The sequence below is a fragment of the Rhizopus microsporus genome (assembly GCF_002708625.1).
Source record: "Rhizopus microsporus ATCC 52813 unplaced genomic scaffold scaffold_1, whole genome shotgun sequence".
Classification (NCBI taxonomy): domain Eukaryota; kingdom Fungi; phylum Mucoromycota; class Mucoromycetes; order Mucorales; family Rhizopodaceae; genus Rhizopus; species Rhizopus microsporus.
Genome location: NW_019671916.1, coordinates 1520669 through 1538726, shown reverse-complemented (window position 1 = coordinate 1538726; position 18058 = coordinate 1520669). Strand labels below are relative to the sequence as shown.

Below are 18058 nucleotides of genomic sequence, written 5' to 3'. Positions count from 1 at the left end.
TGGAAGACAGAACCCTTTTACCAGCGTTACAGTGGCCTAACCGTACTGCTAAGCATGGCTAGTTTACTGTTCTTTGGAGTAGCTTTATACGGAATTTTGGATACTTCAAGTGGTAACCATGTTATCTATAATAATGGTACGCATGACTTTGCACCAACGGTATTGTTGATATCATTGGATGGAGTTGTGAACAATGATTTAGATTTATCTGTTACTCCAGTACTCAGTCGAATGGGTAAAGTATATATAAAGAAGAACTATTGACAGAGGACTCATACACGCGCTATATAGCAAAGGAAGGATCAAGAGCAGAGTACATGACCCCTTCATTTCCGGTAAGGATCATCCCATTTTCGATCTAGGTGGGAACAAAAAAAATGTATTCATGGTAAATTAGCCTATTACTTTCCCAAATCATTGGTCTTTAGTCACTGGATTATACCCAGAGTCTCATGGGATTGTTGGTAATTACTTTTATGACCCAGTGTTGAATGACAGTTTCTATTATAAATCCCCTGAACATAGCTGGGATTCCAAGTGGTGGGGAGGAGAACCAGTAAGGAAGGAAAAGGTGAAGAAAGTGTGACAAACGAGGCTAAACTCTAATAAATAGATTTGGATCACAGCAGTAAAGCAGAATAAAAAGTCTGGTGTTATCATGTGGCCTGGATGTAGCACGAGCTTTGAAGGATTACGGCCAACATACACAGTTGCATTTGATAACTTTGTTACATTTGATGAAAAGGTGGACCAAGTGTTTGATTGGATTGATTTGCCTATTGAAGACAGACCGCAGTTTATTGGGTTATATGTGCCTCAGGTAGATCAAGCTGGACATGCCTATGGACCTTTTGCTAATGAAGTAAGATGGCATAATCAAAAGGCAGAAAGCGCCATTAATACTTTATATAATCAATAGACGATGAGACAGTTATCAATTGCTGATAAGAATATTGGAAGGTTACTAAGAGGAATTACAGAAAGAAACTTGACAGATATCATCAATGTCATAGTTGTGAGTGATCATGGTATGTCACAAACAGATAAGACAAGATTGATACACTACGATGAAGAGTTGACAGAAGAAGAACTGTCATTGATATGGCAAATTGAAACATATCCTATTCTTGGTATACGTTTACATCCTGCCATTAAAAGCGAGGAAGATGCTGTTGAAAAGTTATACAGAGCATTTAAACGGTTACAGCAAAAGACGGGTCACTTCGAAGTATACAAAAAGAAGGACGTCCCTGAGAGATATCATTTCAGCCATAATGTCAGGATCCCACCTTTGCTTGTCTTGCCAGATGTAGGATGGAATCTTGTTACACATCAAGAGTATGATCCTGCACTTGGCCAAGATTATTCACCCAAGGGAGTCCATGGTTATGATAATTTATCACCAGAGTCAAGGGCTATATTTGTAGGAAGAGGTCCTAACTTTTCCAAGAACAAGAGGATTAAGCCTTTTTGGAATGTAGAATTGTTTAATGTCATGTCACGTATTTTAAATTTGAAACCAACAAACAATAATAATACCTTAAATGGTGTTTTACAAACAGTAGAATAAAAAAAGAGAATCATTTGAAGCCATCTAAACCTCATATGACCTGATGCAGTGCTTCCCCCTCAAATGAAATTGTTATTGGAGGGGTAACACAATCTTGGCGCTCAACTCTATTTATTCCATTATATAAATCATTTAAAAATAGCCTGTTTTGTTCATCTTGCTGTTGACAGTTGATTTGCTTTTCCCCAGCTTGAATGAGATATCACAATTCTGCACAAGCGACAGCTTCATGTGATTTAATATATCCTGTAAAGGGAATATAAACAATCAAAGGATTGTATATATTTATAGACTTTTTCTTCTTCATTCTTAATCAAATAAATGTCATTAGCTAGCATCCATCCCTACCATCCTCAAATGTCTATCTCATCTATCACTCATAACAAAACAGTATTGTCGCCCTATTCCACTGACTTTACATTGGTTGAAAGGAAAGAGCGTAATAAGGCGGCTTCTGCAAGATATCGTGTGAAAAAAAATGCACAATACCATGAAATGAAGCACACAATACAAGAGATTACGACAAGAAATAAGATATTGGAGACACAAATAAAGGAATTGAAAGAAGAGAACAAGAGACTAAGGTCAGCAACAGATAAACTAAGGAGTCAGTTGATAGCCAATAAACTGTTAAATAAATGGATAAAGAGTCATCACAATGATGGATTTATGATGGATATGGGCTCATTTCAAGACGATGATTTAAACTGTTGTTTATTAAAATAAAGCCATTTATCCATGTTGCCATTCATTATTGTTGCTTCCTACAAATGCAAACTTGTCCAGCATATTAATCTCGTCTTGGGTCAAGCGGAATCCTAAGGCAGTGAAGTTTTGTTCTACATGATCAGCTGTTCTGGCTCCTCCGATAGGAATTGTGCCCTTGGCAATACACCAATTGAGAGCGATTGCACTCTGAGATCTTTCGTACTTGTTGCTCAATGCCTTTAAGGTGTCCAACAGCTTGGTTAGCTGCTCAGGATCAAACTTTCTAAAGAAGCGATCACGCTTCTCAGGGAATGGGCCATGAGGATGGTATTTGCCTGTCAACAGACCCATACCAAGCGCTGCAAAAGGGGAGAAAGATGAGTAAATGCAAGCGACGTTGATGTTATCAACTTACGAGAATAGGCCAAGACAGCAACTCCGAGATCATGACATAACTGAATAAGACCTGATTTCTCAGGGATGGTACGAAGCAGAGAGAAGGAAATTTGGTTGGATGCCAAAGGAACATTTCTTTTTTGCAATGCTGCATGCATACGCTTAATCTCGTCAAGACCATAATTTGATACACCCACAGCCTTGACAAGACCAGCGTCATATGCGTCCGCTAGGGCATCGGCTAACAAGGAAAAAAAATTAACCCACCAATCACCAAGTGGTGCAACATCAGACCCTTACCAACAATTTCTATTTCTGCAGGATGGATAGCTGCATGAATTTGATAAAGATCGACCTTGAACATGCCTAAGCGAGCCAAGGAGTCCTTGAGAGCAGACAACAAGACATCAGGAAACTGAATTCGATCCGGATGTGGGAAGAATTTGGTTGCAATGATCTGCTGGTTTTTTTCTTCTTCTCCGTAACTTTCTCGGAATCGTTTAATTTCACTTTCTGATTCACCGTCTCCGTAAACTTCGGCTAAATTGAAGAGGATAAATAGAATGTCCGTGGCAGCAGTAGAAACTTATTACCAGTGTCATAGAATGGGATGCCTAATTCAAAGGCCTTGTTAAATGCTTTTTTTGCATCCTCTTCAGCTTCTGGAGTCCAGTCCCAGTCTAAGAATGATATGGTCAAAATAAGATGCATATAAAAGATGTAATACCTACATGACTTATCTCCCCATTGCCAGCAACCGATGGCTATCACGAAAAACAATAAGGTCTATGTATTTATAATATAATGAATGATTTACCAATAGGTGGTACTTGAATGGCTTTTCCTAAGGTTAGTTTTGTATTTTTTGTAGGAACTACCGAGTCTTCTAGAAAAACCGTCATCTTTTTAGTAAAGGAAAAAAAGAGAGTAAGAAAAGGGAGATAAATGGGTTTATAATCCCACGCAACCGTTGTATTGTAACGCAAAATGCGACCTTGTGTGCAATACGGTGCTTTTGGAAAGTTGCACTGAACAAGGATTCGCGTTTGTTGCCAAGACGGATTGATTAAAGAAAGTTTACTGAATAGTTTTGGAATTTTATAATACATAATGATGTATTTATGTACAAAATAAGATAGATACATGTGGGGAAGGATGTGTCACTGGCTTACAGGTGTGGTATTGAGCTTAGCTCAAATTGTGTAAAAGAGAACACCAAAATCGCAATATCGACATTTTTAAGCACCGCGAATCATTTGCTTAGCACTCATGCATAAAGGTTGCCATTGATGAAAAATGGCAAATGTTCAAGTTATTACAACATTTGATTTGCTTGAACTCGTCTGACTAAAAATTTTTTTTATACATGTATTGGTTTAAAAAACACATGTTATGAAAAATCATCACCATTGGAGCTGATAGTTGAGTCGAGTGGGATAAAGATAAAGTGGTGGCAAATGGAACATTGTGAAAGATATATTTAAATAGCGAGGATGATGCAGATGATTACTTGAAAATGGGAACTTCTTGAATATATTTGTCTGTGGAGTATCTTGTACCAGATTTTTTTTTTTCGAGAAATAATCAATGATCAAAATTATTCCCCAAGTGTAGACAGAGATAGGAGGAACATGGTACTGAAATAAAGATTGCATAGGCGCGTGAGCATTTGGAGCTTATAAGCTATACTTTTGGCGTAAGAGAAGCTTGAAATATTTTGGTGACAGATCGAATACTAAAAGCATTATCCATGACAAAATTAGCAATTTGGTAGTGAAATGTTTTTTTATCAGTCTTACGCTGACAATGGATAAGGAGCAGGAAAACAACATTGTCTTTGCAATTGAATTTCTTTTCCTTTAAAGTTATCATCTTTGTTCTGTCATTTATCTTCATATCTGTCGTTTTTACGCTATAGTGCTTAAATTGTATGATATTACTATACATTAATAATAATAAAATAAGCTTGTGTATATATTACGTTATTCTAGCATAATTCAATAGGATTAATCCTTATTGATCATGTTTATTCGTTTTGTTAATAATCCTGTTTCTATGAAAAAGACGCTGTTTGTGTAATCATAAGCTCTTTCTCTCGTCGTAAAATTAATAAAAGAGATTATACAGTAGGGCTCGTTGACTTGTCTTCAGATCTTCATCGAGTGCCACTTTCCTTTATAGAAACACTGTGTACGTAATCGTTTGCTGTAACGCAAAATGCAATCTTGGGTGCAGTAAATTTAATATGTGGGACATTGAAGTGTAAATGAAGATGATTTAATAAAAAAAATAAATACAAAATGCTTTTCTTCTATTTCCTCTTTTTTGTTTCTACAATAAAAATACTATTTACAATAATATAGAATAACAGAGGTTGCATAGATACACATTGGGTGGCTGTGTGTGAGAGTGCGGGTGTGGGCGTGTGTGGGTATAGGCAAATCAGGCCATATTAAGTGTTTCAAGAGCATCAACAAAGATTTCTTCTTCCTCTTGGCTGTTATCAATCTTCAATTCAAAAGTAAACATCGTATTGTCTTGTGATATCATAGTCACTGTGTCGTTGAATGATACAGATTTCCGTGGTTTGCCTTTCTTCCTTTCGGGTTCGTTTATAATGCACCTTTTTGAATTTAGCAATGTATTTCGCTCCAGTACATCTCGATTAGTATTCAGTGACTCTCCAAGCCAATTTTTATGTTGTAAGGGTATGTACATCGATCGACCATGGTGATGCCGTCTAGTCTTTACAGCCGTCCCGTTGTCATTTAAATAAAGTGAGAGCAATTGATAGATAGAATTATCTATCTCGCTCTTTGTCTCTTCCTGGCTTGTAGTCGTGTGTGTATCACGAAATTTCGGATAAGAAAATCTTGGCTCAACTACATTGGTCGTACTCATCATGATATAAATAAATAAAAAGAAAAAAAGAATAAACTACAGTGCATCGGCTTAAATACTCGAATTTTAGATAATTATAAATATAGAAATATTGTTCGGAACAAGGAAAAACCACAAAAAATTTATCAGCTTCTTGAATAAAACTGACCCTTGAAGGGTACCCTTGTTCCTTTGGAAGAGGATATTCATGGATACCGGAAATAGGGTAAGCATATCATCCTAGAGATGTCTATTGTCGTTTTGTTACCAAACCGTGACAACTCTTGGTGGAAACTTGCATGTTAGTTTCTCATACCTCCTACATTTAAAATATATAAGCCCTCGACTACAAAAAAAGGGGGGCTACATGAACATGTATGTGACCAAGAAAATGAGTTGATAGCCCCATTATTGTCTAATAATATGGTGAGCCGTTAACATAACAAAATATTAATAGCACTAGCTTTCAGGACGCCGATATGCATGTGTAACTGCCCCCCTCCTCTCGGAAAAACTCTAAAAGGTCATGATTTGGTGAAGATTATGGAACAAGTCATGCGCAGCAGATAAGTATTATTGTTTTTTGTTGCTGTCTTTTATTATTGGAATTAGTAATGGCGTTAAATGCTATTGAATCTTCAGATATACCCCTTTAAGTCTATTGATGCAAGGGCGTAATTGATAGTTATTCTGATACTTTTAATTGGAACAATAAGGGTCTACCTGCATGTTTAAGCTCCGCCACCCCTATTCAACCTGCATATTACTAGAGAGTTTCGAGAAAGTTTTATAGGCTTTCTTTACAAGACAAAAATAATAGGAAAACTGCAATACATAGTGAATGTGTATATTCTGGTTTCATTGTTCGTAACAACATTTCTTCAAAGTAATTAGAAACAAGGGGCTAAAGTCATTGGTATAAGTAGCAGATTAAGTGAACACGGTTAGCTAGAAGACTAATGAATAGATAATAGTGTATTGTTCATTTTATACTTACCGAGGCGTTAAGTAATGTATTGCTGTTATAGACAGCGCATTAAATTCAGGGAGCACCGTTAGTCTTTTGAAGGTCTTTTGAGGGGGGAGGACTTTCATCGTCGTGTTTTGATTTGTAGACAAAGATACCATATATATTTAATGCATTGTTCACATCACGATTCCACACCGTACCACAAGATTCACACTTGAAGACAAAGTGTACTCTTCGCTTTGATCCAGTAATTGAGATATTATTTAATTGTTTGAATTTGCACTTGTTACAGATCTGACTCGTCAAGTACTCGTCAGCATAAACAAATTCGGCCCCCCATTGGGTCGTTTGCATTTTCGTTTGATTTCTTCGGTAATACATTTTATAGGTGCAGCTCGTTTTTCTTTCATACTTGAACAAAAAGAATCATTTCCGAACGCAATGATTCGCTTCCGTTGAGAGGAGAAAGGGAGGTCAGCAGGAGGTAATGGTACATAACTTATTATAAAAAAATTGTTGAATAAAGTCCACACTTTCATCCAAAAAAAAAAAATAACACGGTTAATAAAATCGGCCCCCCTCTCTCATAAAATGTCTTTAAATATGAGGACAAAAATCGGAACTTCTCTTCCGGTATGTTTCATTTTAAATAAAGTTTCAATCTCTTTTGCCATTTTTGAGGAAAACAAAAAGATTTGTATCTATAGACTTTTTTTGGCAAGAAAGAAAGACAAGAAATCAACAATTGGATAAATAAGATATTACACAAACAAGTTTAGGTATTCATTGTCGAGATATAGTCAAGTCATAGTTTTTATTAATAATCTTAAACAATGGCATAAGCTGGGTATTTACAGCATAAATGGTTTCCATGGAAATGCAAAATAAACTTTTAAAAAGAAAAAGGGCGTAAAACAGGAGGTAATTGAATCACTTTTTGGATACAGTATTCGTTTTATCTGTAGTATTGTTTGATGGACCATTGACAGACGGATCAAGTGCAGGTGGTTCTGGGTATGGACGAGGAAGAGGTAATCGTCTAGTGTTTCTATCAGGAGGCATGGTGAATGAATAAAAAGAAAAAGAGAGAAAGAAAAAAGAGTATATATATATAGAGGTTCTTTACTATCGGAGACAGCCGTTATTATTTCTATGCACACGACTACTCACGCGTTTGACATCATGAAAGGACTACTTTATTTTACTGTTTCACATTGTTATTTAGATGTCATGTACACGAGTATATGTCAAAATCTATTTCAATCGGAGAAGCCAGTCAACGCATGGCGACTATTATATTCATTGTTAATATATTTATTGACTGGCATGCAAAAAGCTTAAAATATTATCTAATCTATTTGATGGGACACATCAAGTTCGTACTACCACATTATCGCTAAATTTTGGTATTCACTCAACAATGTGTCTATAGTCAATGTTTATACACGTCTATACTCACGAATTTTGTTGCTATTATTATCCCCCTTTTTAATACATTTACAAGCCACCTGGTCTCTCTTTTTTTTCTATGTCTGTTAATCTAAGAGCATGCCTCAAAAGGTTTCATTTACAAGACGAAAGAAAAGTGCAGAATCGCGCTGAAGAATTCCTTGGTAAATTCCATCCTTTAGGTAACATCATATTTGATAAAGGAGGACCCAACTGTAAAGTGGTTATTGCCATTCAACTCGCATGTGAAAGGTACTAAAATTGATCATTAAAGCTTTACATTTACACTTGTTTATAGTCTTCAAATCACTGATTGGGACATAAAGATTGCTGCTGCCATTGCAGGTTGTTCTCTGAGTACATATGAATCTGTATTAAGTACAGTCCGAAAAGCACTCGACATTCAGCCGTCTGTGTCGTTCAAGACACTTGCTGTAGCATTGGGATCTACAGGCCTAGTATCTCTAGCTCAAGAACTCTGGACTGATTTTGTACCTCGATACTTGGATGTCTACACTGGTGCAAGAAGACAGGCTGCTGAAAAGGAAGTAAAATCACCTTGCTGGAAAGGTGCTGTTATGTTTTCGTGTGCTAAAGCATTTGGTGTAAGCAAATTGTATTTTATGTATATGCCAGCGAGAAGAGAGAGCTTATTCTTTACTGCAGGAAAGGTTAAAAAAAGACGACTTGCGTCAACTCTGTGGCTGTACAGCCATGGAACTTAATTTGGCCATCAAATCTGTAGATTCATTCTGTGCTCAGAAACTAACAGAATTCAAGAAACGACCTAATGCGCTCAAGAGAGCAGCTCCACAAGACAAAAATGAAGAGAAAGCAGATGAAGAAAGGACTGTAAAGAAAATGGTCATAGTTCCTGTCTCGGGTATCAGTTCAATGATCGATCACCGTGATTATAAAGCAACCAAGCGATATAAGGATTACATGGCATGGCACACAAGTATGGTTCAGCAGTTAAAAGAACAGAAAGCAAAGTAAATATACCCCCTTCCTTTTTATTGACCATTTAAATAAAATATCACAAGTTTCATTTATTTTTAAAACAAAGAGCTTAATTGAATATACCTAATTGAGAAATAGAGATGCCAATATCATCTTGTTACTGATACTGCACAGCATAATGATTCTGACTGCATTTGAGTGCATAAATTGAAACGTTTTCTATTTATAATATAAAACTATTTTATATGACTTGATTATAGTACGTATCACTACAAATGTAACCTATGTGTTGGTGTAGATGAGTATGATATTTATTTGCATAGCCACTTTTTTTTGCTTCATGGGTGCTTTTAATGTCTGCTGTTCGTTTACCAAGGTTTTCTCTTTTGTGATATCGTCAAGAGAGTTGTTTATCTGTACAATGATATTATTAATCGTCTTTTCGATATCACGTATTTCCATTAACAGCTTGGATATACTTCCTTCGTCTATTTTTACCAAGTTGTTCTGTTGTTTGATTGCACCATCGAAGGCATTTTCATCATCAGTAGCCCTTTCTCTTTTGCCTCTGTTGCTTCTAGTCCCTACATTAGTCATTGTTGCTGTAGATGAGCTTGAGTAGCTGCTTGAAGATGAGCATTGTGGCAGCTGGTGATGATTAATCGATAGCCAAACTCTGTACCCTAACTTTTACACAACTGTTTAATCTTGTTCAAATCAAATATTGTAGCAAACAGGCTGCCCTTATTGTCTTTTGCCATTGTTTCATTTTTGATGTAGTTACCGTCCTGTGTTTGTGCTCTGATTGACCCAAATTTTGAGAAAAAAATAATAATACAAGCCAACTGTATTAAGCTGCAAAGCATGGACAGTGGATGGCTTCGTGTTTGGTACAAGTGCTCGACAAAGCTTGCTGTATCCTGTTCGAAAAAGGATGGCGTTTCAGGCTTTTACTACAGGAAGGCTCACTAATACATGCTTGTCCACATCTACTTCTCTTACACGTAGAAGAGCCAATTGCCTGAAAAAATTATGGATATTCAATACAACAGATACTTCCAAATTGGACAATTCCAGATGTTGTAAGTTACGCTCGATGGATTGGGAATCAATTGCTTCATGAATGCTGTCCTGACGCATAAGCAGACTTTTGATATATCTAGCAATTTTCTTCTGCTTGTTTTTACTCGTATCACTACTAGGAAGACTAGCAGAAGCTTCCTCAGCAAGCATAGGACTAGTAACGTCAGATGTAGTATTCCTTTCTTCAGTAGGAAGATGAACATCCATCTGTGTAGATGATTCATCAACAGTACTACTCTTGGTCTGGCAGGATCCTCTAATTTGATCTTCAAGTTTTTTAATGATGTACTTCTCTTGGCGCAGCCTATTGGCGTTAATAGAGCAACCACTCTTCTGCTTGGCTTGAAGTTTGCGAAGGCGCTTTCGGTGTCGTCACAGTCTTTTCTTAATAATCTTTCTTGAATAAGAAATACGGTTATCCTGCTTTTTCTTAGCTTTTTTTACTAAGATTACAAAAGCTATCACAAGTAAATTAGAGAATGTTATTAAACGAAATCAGTTCGCTTATCTGTATCTTTTGTCAAAAAATTTTTTTTTCCTTTGTGGCGGCCAGATGTAGTCATAGCAGGACTAACAAAGTCTTCTCTAGTAAGCGAGGCACTCGCTCATCCGAGTACATCGTTGCAATATTAGTGGCAAACGTTTTCAGAAGAGGGCCAATTAATGATCTCATCTGTGGTGGGCATTCTGTGACCACTATATCCAATGGCTCCACTTTACCAAGCCAGATACTTTTTTCGCTTGAAGAAGTTCTTGGTCTTTTACCAAAGAAATGGCTGTAAACAAATGACAAGTGATGGTATGAAAGGAATTCGTACTCTCTTCGTTCCTCTACTGGCCTAGTTTGCTGTAATAATAAATCCTTTTTAATGTTGACTTAGAGACGCTTAGGATAAGATTAATTTCTTCTCCCTGTGTTTCCTTGGGTATTACTTGATTAACGTGTAATTTATTTTCCCCAATAGTATAAAACAAGAACATATCAGCATTGACCCGCCTTTGCTAAAACCCTAATAGTGTTACCTCTGTGAATAATCTTTCACTATGAGTTCTATGATGATAGAGATGTCTAATAAGACATCAAATGCAATCCTCTGCCCTTTTCTTAATGTATTTAATACACTTTCGTTATCATCTTTGAGAATAGCCTGAAGAGGTGTGGTGACCATTTTTATACGTTTTGTTTGTTGTTGTTCTGTGTTTACTTTCTTCTTTTGTGTTTGAAGCTTTTGATCGACAAAAAGCTGATCATACATTCTTTTCTTATTTCTTTCACATATTGGTGCTATGGCAATATCACGAGAATGTATAGCTTTGTATAAACATCAAATGGTCGCAAGCAGTAATGGCTGTGCTTGGGCTTGTATCGTCTGAAATAAAAGGCATAAGTGTATTTACCCTCTCAGTATTTCTGTTTTGTTACCTTCTAAAAAACTGTTTGCTTGATTCCATAATTCTGATGCGTCTCTATATACATTTAGCAAACTATTTTTTGCTATTTCCCTTTCCTCCAAGTCTTTTAAAAGTACTTCTTCCGTTGGACTTTCTTTTTTTTGGATAGGTTTATCATTTCTCGCTTTAACCTTGACTTGAAGGTTTGATAAATGAAGAGCTGGCATCTTTCTTTTATTGCTTGTTCTGAGAGGATAGTAATAGCGTCTATTAGGGATACAGAGGATTAGTCATAAGAAAGAGAGGAAAAGGAAGATGGACAACAATAATCAAATTTATTCAAAGGTGGCTATAACTTATCCATTATTCTGTTGCCAACACTGCTAAAATCAGTAGCTTTAAAGCTGAAATGGGGCATCAATAGTGACGCACTCTCTGATGGAACTCCTTTTCTATAAAACAAATACTTAATCTCAGGCGACCTTTTTTTCTGTTTTGACCTTTATTTTGCTGGGCCTACAACGCCAGAAATAAGATAATTATGGATCTTACAACAATTGCCTCAGAAAAATAGGCAAGCATTCTTTTGTTCATAAATAAGAAATACTAAAAATAACAAGGATATTCGTTGTAAAAGAACAAATTCAAGTTTTATCTGTTTCAAAGATACAGGGCTTAATGCATATGTTAAGCATTATGTAACGTTTAGGTGAAAATAAGCAAGCCTACTCAAGATACAAAACTGGTTAGAGATCATGTTCGTGCTAAGCTGAATAGCATGACGTACTCGGAAACGCCCGAAGCATTCGATCTGGCCCTTCAGCCATTCCTTGCTGAAAATAAAGAGGTTAAAGTATTCCTTGCGTACTTCAACAGCTTGTGACTTCCGAGAAAGGAACTGTTGTCCGTAGTGTGGATGCAGGTAATCGTTAATGCTTATTGTTCCAGTTTACTAAAATCTAGCATTTCTGTCTATGCATAGAATGCTTCTTTCCATACTAACAATTTAATAGAATCGTATTATAATCAATTGAAGACGTCCTATCTTGATCGCTCTCGCTCTTTGTGTGTATATCGCCTAGTCTGCCTGTTATCCCAAGTGGTACCATTAGATTATTGGCAGGACACAATCAAACCTGTGCATGATTTTGGTAGGTTTCGCTTGACAGCCAACGAAGAAAAGAAGAGAAGAGCAGCATACTGCATTGATTACGACGTTGTCTGTTCCATGGTCGAATAGCTCGAAGAAAATGTCTACCAGCACAGATCCTTCACTGAAAACGTCCGCTTCTATGAGATGGATACCAAGGAAGGCTTTCTGAAGAACTACAGCTGCACTGATCAAACAAAGGTGTATAAGCATGTTTTTTTTGGTCAGCCGCGTAACCAAGCTGCCCTTCTCTTCTCGTGCTCCTGCCCCTGTTGCTCATCAAGAAAGACTTGATACCCTACATGATAACCAAGGCCATCTTTGCCGTGAGTTGTTAGAAAGTGCGGACCAAAACGTCCGAGTTGTGCTTGCCAAGTATAATGAAAAGATCAGGCAATTGAAGGATAATCCAGAAGATTTTTATATTCTGGTAAGCGCATTAAAGCAATCTATATCAATTGTAGAAAACGTCTGTTATGTACTCCAACCAAGGCCTGCAAGACAGCAATAGTTCTGTCTTTTTTTTTATTATAAAAATAAACTACACAAGTTCCCACTTCGATACTATTCTTCATTTTGTGACTACTAAATTTTTTGGGTATTTATTGTCAACGAAGAGAGTAGCCTAATTCGGAGACCCAAATGCCTTTATAGCATCATTTAGGTCGATCCCTTTTTCTATTTTTTGCCTTTTTCTTCTTTATTTTTCTCACTTGATCATGTATAATATAAACAAAAGGACGTGGAGACTTCTATTGGGCCTACTAGTCACTGTAGTTCTGCTTTACATAGTCCAACGTCAGACTACCACTAGATTTTCAAAAGGAGCAACAACAGCTCAAATAGAGATAGTCAATGATGTAGCAGATAAGAATGCATTTGTCACTTTTCTCTGCGATGACGTGATGGTAATATACCCCCTTATACTGTTTATATTAATCTTGATAATTGTCTATTTAGGGAGAAGCTACTGAGGTCCTTGTTTATTCATTAAAAAAAACCAATACCCAGCATGACATTGTGGTTCTAGTCCTCGATGAGGTTACACCTATTGTACGACAAAGGCTGGAACATTTGGGCGCTAAAATTATTAATGTCAATCAAGTAAGATAAAGCGTAGAACAAAAATAATTCAAATAATAATGATTTTTTTGTAGATCAAATATCCATGGGACTCGAGTTCGGCCAGAAGAAAGGGGTTCAATAAAGCTTGTAGATACTCAAAATTAAATCTTTGGAGCTTGACGCAATATAAAAAGGTTGTATTTTTAGATGCAGATACAATGGTGCTAAGGGTAAGTTTTATATATCAGCTTTTATTCAATATACTCAGATTATATTTCCAGCCTATCGACGATCTCTTTGATTACCCACAGTTTTCAGCCGCCGTAGATATCGGAGGCGTCTTGAACACGGGAGTCTTTGTTGCCGAACCTAATGAGGAGACCTTTAAAGATATCATGGGCACTTATGAAGATGCGCCTAGCTATAATAGAGGGGATCAGGGATTTCTGAATTATTACTTTAATCAATCAGTCAACTTCTTACCCGGCTATTACAATTTAATGGTCAAGTTTACAGTAAGTCATCTTTGTTTCTATTCAACAACATACTAACATATTGAAGCATTTTTCGACACTTGCTTCCAGTTATATTTCTAAAAACACAGCAAGAGTATTGCACTTTACAAGCGAAACGAAGCCTTGGAATTTTTATTTTTTACATCAACGGGAGTGGAGAGAGAATTATGACGGATATTTATTTGGTTTGTGGACAAGAGCTCTCAGAGAGGCAAAGGCAGAGTTAGAAAAAGGTATAGGGAAATAATAGGTAAGAAGATTCATCTTAACTAAAGCGTTTTTTAGATGGCCTATGGTCTGAAGAAGAAAGCTTGATCATCAAAAATCAACCAGCTGTCATCAAAAACAAGGGACGTGCACAGGCCATCTGTGACACTCGACTTAAGCGAACTTATGGACGCCGATATCCCAAAGTGGCTCAATTTTCGCTTATCTTGAATGTGAACCCTCAGACGACAAGACGAGAACAAGTCGAAGCCTTATTACGTACCTATGCTCGTTCTCCCAAGGTGGCTCAGATTTACATTCACGGCAATACAGTAGACGATAGATTGTCGGCAAGTTATCTTCGTCAGCTACATCTTGGAAAATCAGTTCGACTTGTGCCTGAATCCGAATACAATACATCCAACACTCGATATAATCCTATTCAAAGCATTACAACCGAGGGTGTGTTTATTACAGATGCGGATGTAAGTAATGGGTATTTGCGTGTAACTTTTGAGCTTATTTTCCTTTTTCTCAGGCGTTTATATCAGTAGAAGATCTCGAATTTGGCTTCTCTGTTTGGAGGAAGCACACAGATTCGATTGTCGGATATTCCTCAGACAAACATGAGGAACAAAAAGGATACAGCATGATTCGACCTGATGCCATGTTTATGAAATCAGATTATTTGTATGGCTATACATGCCTATTACCAGAACAGATTCATCATTACATTGATTATCATCCCACTTGCCATTATATTGCTATCAACATGCTCGCAAGTGGTATGACAGGAACCCCGCCATTACTGGTGGATGCACCTTCATTCAAAACAGCATCAAACACAATACAACCAACCGATAGAATAGATTGTATCAATGACCTTTCATTCATGTTTAACAACAAGAACCCCCTTGTATTTAATGATGAAGTGATATCTAAAATGTAAACAATAAAGATTTTCCTTTTTTTATTCATTACAGCAGTCAGCCATAATTTTCTCTACAATCCTTGTCACTCGTTCCTTGAATGTAAGTGCAGAATATTCCTGTATATTTTCTATGGAATAAAGCTTTTCGTCTTGTCCTTTCACTGAGGTTACATGGAAATTGATATGAAATGATGACATGTTTGCATCATGATGGATTTGTGTATGTCTATAGTCTACATTAGATCCAGTTGCACACAGCCAGTTTCTACTTACATATGCTGCCATTGGCCATCTTTTGTACATAGTGAGCCGTGAATGGATTCATCAATGCGATCCAATTTCCATAGAAACATCCTTGCTTGGTAATTTGGATGAAGCCGAATGATATCATTGGCTACATTACAAATGGTCTCTAGACACATGACGTTGATTTCTCGTGACAAAAATACTCGGAGCTCGGAAGCTTGCTGCAGCACCACTGTTGTTTGTGGTAAAAGAGCTGAAATAACTCCTGTTTGTTGATTGAGTATGAATCGCAAATGAGGACTATCAAGGAAATAAATATATGTCTTTTGTGCATGTCTTCCCCTTACCCTTTATGCAAGCCAATGTCAAAGTAAAGTGCTACAGTTCCATAACTGGGGTATAATGATTTAACTTTATCATCTGAGCATACTTTAAAATGTACGGAAAAGCCTAGGCGACGAAAAGGGTAAAGTATAGAATGCACGACTTGACGTATTCGGTCAAACTGCACCCAAAATTTTGTAATGGAAATAATGGGAAATAAGATGGGTACTGTTTTTGGTAGATCCACCCGAGTCTGTGCACGAGGAATGACAGTATGATGATGGTGGTGACTAGTTGCCATGGCATTTGCTGCATTATTCGTGTCACTTTTTTTTGAAAGCGATTGTTGAACAATAGGGTTTGGTGATAAAATCTTCGCTTTGGTCTTCCAAATATTATAATTATGACGTTGCAGTAGTAGTAGCCTTAACGATAGATCAATCATGCGATTTGTAATGGCTCGGTCTTTTGGTGGTGTCTCTGCATTTGTTATTGGCAATTTGCTTATCGACAGGTCAATATCTCCATCAATGTTAATTTCGACTTGGTCATTGCCTATGTGCACATTACTGTTCAATGTTTGTGCCTCGGCTAATATCTATGACAGTTGCTTCTCGTTTAGTGCAAATGTAATTATAATTTTTTAAAAAAAAGGCATTACATTCGAAAATAACTCGGCATCAAATACAGTCGAATTGGCTTGTACTAATCGATCTTGGATATTCTTTGGTTCTGGTTCAGCATAGTTTTCATCCTCTTCTTTGCTGTCATCTGTCATTCCTAATAATGTGCCTGCATGACGGAGACGCACTGCAACCCTACGTGCTTGAACATGTGCAACAGACAATTGTGTGCCGTCGTCTGCGCGTTTTAATTCTCCAAGGGACGCTTCATTAAAATCTGAACCGGCTATATTCAAGAAAAGAGGGGGTAAGCATCTCTTATTCTCTATTTGGAAACGCATTATCTTGCCTTCAGCAAATCCATACTGTATTAAAAAAGAACCATTCATCTGGTTTGTGTTTGCATACATGATCCAATTATGTCTTCGTACATTCAATGCCTCATCCCAAAATTCATGCTCTCTTTCTATAATTGATTTCAATGCACTGGCGCTCTTCTTTAGGTACTCGGATGCTTGTCTTTGTTGCTATAAATATACATATTAATTGCCACTGACTGCAGCATCTAAAAAAAGCATACTTGCCTTTCTTTTCAATCCTAAATTCAACTGAACAGCCTCCAATTCTGCTTTTAACGTTGGCTTCGGCTTTGTCACATAGGTTGCGCTGAGCGATCCTGCAGGTAAGACGAGATCCTTGGCTGTTGACGCGTGATGACTTGCCAATAATATATTGATGACATCTAACGCTACGTCGATTTCACTCTTGGCATGACTGCATATTTCATTAGTAACAAAGGCTGTATGTAATTAAGATAAAAACTTTACAACAACTTATTGATGACAGATTCTCGTAATTTGACAATATCCATTCCTGAAGGAGCCATTTGCCCTTGTTGCTGTTGTTGTAATTGTAGTTGCTGTTGTTCTGCAGATTCTTTTTGTTCCTTTTTTTCTTCTACTCTTTCGTTTCCCTTTGCAATCGATTCTTTTAAGGATTGCTCTGTGATATCCTTCCACTCTCCACGCTCGAACCAGATGCGATCAACGTTCTGCATGGTTTTCTCTGCCAATGGCACTTCACTAAATACACATTAGTAAGAGCTTCTATAAAAAGAAAGGGACAGTTGTTTTTACGTTTTCAGTATCTCATGACCGGTATTTGTGATATCTACAGTTTTATTATCAATAAAAGGCTCCAAAGAAAGTTTTATTCTCTTTGCTTCCGGTCCACTCGTCATAACTTGCTCTGCAGGTTTAAGAAAAGGGGGGCTAAAATGTTTGGAGATTCTATAACAAAAAATGCACCAAACAAGTCACATCCTACATTGCTCTTGACATGCGTGTTTGTTCTTTTCACACAATCCAAGCTTTGGACAAAGGATGTAACATCGAGTGCAATATTCCTTTAAATCACTGGATAAAGCACGATGACAGAGATTGCATTCTCTTCTACAGGAACTGCAGTGCCAGCCTGCATTGAGTTTTTTTCCACAGTCAGCGCATATGGTAGCGTCTTCGGTTATCATGCTATCATAGCTACTTGTACTGTTTTGGCTATTTTGACTGCTATTGCTATGGTAACTGTTG

General features: G+C 37.0%; 9 protein-coding genes across 9 annotated transcripts; 4 read left to right on the top strand and 5 right to left on the bottom strand.

Annotated features, from left to right (window-relative positions):
* Positions 1–117: 117 nt before the first annotated feature.
* Positions 118–1519, top strand: RHIMIDRAFT_194090 (type I phosphodiesterase/nucleotide pyrophosphatase/phosphate transferase; the record flags this gene model as incomplete). Its single annotated transcript, XM_023606002.1, has 5 exons — positions 118–235; positions 292–335; positions 398–556; positions 614–862; positions 920–1519. Coding segments are annotated over 5 exons (1170 nt in total), but the record flags the coding sequence as incomplete, so codon positions are not given.
* A 193-nt stretch (positions 1520–1712) lies between these two features.
* Positions 1713–2456, top strand: RHIMIDRAFT_8728 (uncharacterized protein). Its single transcript, XM_023615812.1, has 2 exons — positions 1713–1818; positions 1902–2456. The coding sequence occupies exon 2, from the start codon at positions 1928–1930 to the stop codon at positions 2294–2296; it is 369 nt and encodes a 122-aa protein (XP_023471240.1). The 5' UTR covers positions 1713–1818; positions 1902–1927; the 3' UTR covers positions 2297–2456.
* Positions 2303–3576, bottom strand: RHIMIDRAFT_232958 (Aldo/keto reductase; the record flags this gene model as incomplete). The annotated part of the gene is made up of 6 exons (XM_023607852.1): positions 2303–2637; positions 2694–2915; positions 2975–3214; positions 3268–3354; positions 3406–3438; positions 3492–3576. 6 exons carry the CDS (start codon positions 3574–3576, stop codon positions 2303–2305), a joined length of 1002 nt encoding a protein of 333 aa, XP_023471239.1.
* A 3020-nt stretch (positions 3577–6596) lies between these two features.
* RHIMIDRAFT_232957 (uncharacterized protein) lies at positions 6597–6905 on the bottom strand (the record flags this gene model as incomplete). Its single annotated transcript, XM_023607851.1, has 1 exon — positions 6597–6905. The coding sequence occupies one exon, from the start codon at positions 6903–6905 to the stop codon at positions 6597–6599; it is 309 nt and encodes a 102-aa protein (XP_023471238.1).
* A 1075-nt stretch (positions 6906–7980) lies between these two features.
* On the top strand, positions 7981–9017 carry RHIMIDRAFT_254190 (uncharacterized protein). Its single transcript, XM_023611076.1, has 3 exons — positions 7981–8225; positions 8272–8578; positions 8640–9017. Exons 1-3 carry the CDS (start codon positions 8053–8055, stop codon positions 8967–8969), a joined length of 810 nt encoding a protein of 269 aa, XP_023471237.1. The 5' UTR covers positions 7981–8052; the 3' UTR covers positions 8970–9017.
* Positions 9018–9215: 198 nt separating this feature from the next.
* RHIMIDRAFT_232955 (uncharacterized protein) lies at positions 9216–9530 on the bottom strand (the record flags this gene model as incomplete). The annotated part of the gene is made up of 1 exon (XM_023607850.1): positions 9216–9530. One exon carries the CDS (start codon positions 9528–9530, stop codon positions 9216–9218), a length of 315 nt encoding a protein of 104 aa, XP_023471236.1.
* Positions 9531–9875: 345 nt separating this feature from the next.
* RHIMIDRAFT_232954 (uncharacterized protein) lies at positions 9876–11272 on the bottom strand (the record flags this gene model as incomplete). The annotated part of the gene is made up of 3 exons (XM_023607849.1): positions 9876–10320; positions 10592–10855; positions 11040–11272. 3 exons carry the CDS (start codon positions 11270–11272, stop codon positions 9876–9878), a joined length of 942 nt encoding a protein of 313 aa, XP_023471235.1.
* A 2005-nt stretch (positions 11273–13277) lies between these two features.
* On the top strand, positions 13278–15294 carry RHIMIDRAFT_243585 (nucleotide-diphospho-sugar transferase; the record flags this gene model as incomplete). Its single annotated transcript, XM_023609961.1, has 7 exons — positions 13278–13466; positions 13519–13662; positions 13716–13853; positions 13905–14138; positions 14185–14371; positions 14424–14830; positions 14884–15294. The coding sequence occupies 7 exons, from the start codon at positions 13278–13280 to the stop codon at positions 15292–15294; spliced, it is 1710 nt and encodes a 569-aa protein (XP_023471234.1).
* A 251-nt stretch (positions 15295–15545) lies between these two features.
* On the bottom strand, positions 15546–17709 carry RHIMIDRAFT_232952 (uncharacterized protein; the record flags this gene model as incomplete). Its single annotated transcript, XM_023607848.1, has 6 exons — positions 15546–15822; positions 15870–16444; positions 16508–16996; positions 17027–17243; positions 17297–17551; positions 17606–17709. The coding sequence occupies 6 exons, from the start codon at positions 17707–17709 to the stop codon at positions 15546–15548; spliced, it is 1917 nt and encodes a 638-aa protein (XP_023471233.1).
* Positions 17710–18058: the final 349 nt, after the last annotated feature.

What these genes read in the sequence shown, in the direction of transcription:
- RHIMIDRAFT_254190 (XM_023611076.1), top strand. Translation starts at nt 8,053, where the DNA reads ATGTCTGTTAATCTAAGAGCATGCCTCAAAAGGTTTCATTTACAAGAC. An exon ending in ATTCAACTCGCATGTGAAAG is followed by an intron (nt 8,226 to 8,271) that starts GTACTAAAATTG and finishes ACTTGTTTATAG; the next exon opens with TCTTCAAATCACTGATTGGG. An exon ending in CGTGTGCTAAAGCATTTGGT is followed by an intron (nt 8,579 to 8,639) that starts GTAAGCAAATTG and finishes TCTTTACTGCAG; the next exon opens with GAAAGGTTAAAAAAAGACGA.
- RHIMIDRAFT_8728 (XM_023615812.1), top strand. Translation starts at nt 1,928, where the DNA reads ATGTCTATCTCATCTATCACTCATAACAAAACAGTATTGTCGCCCTAT.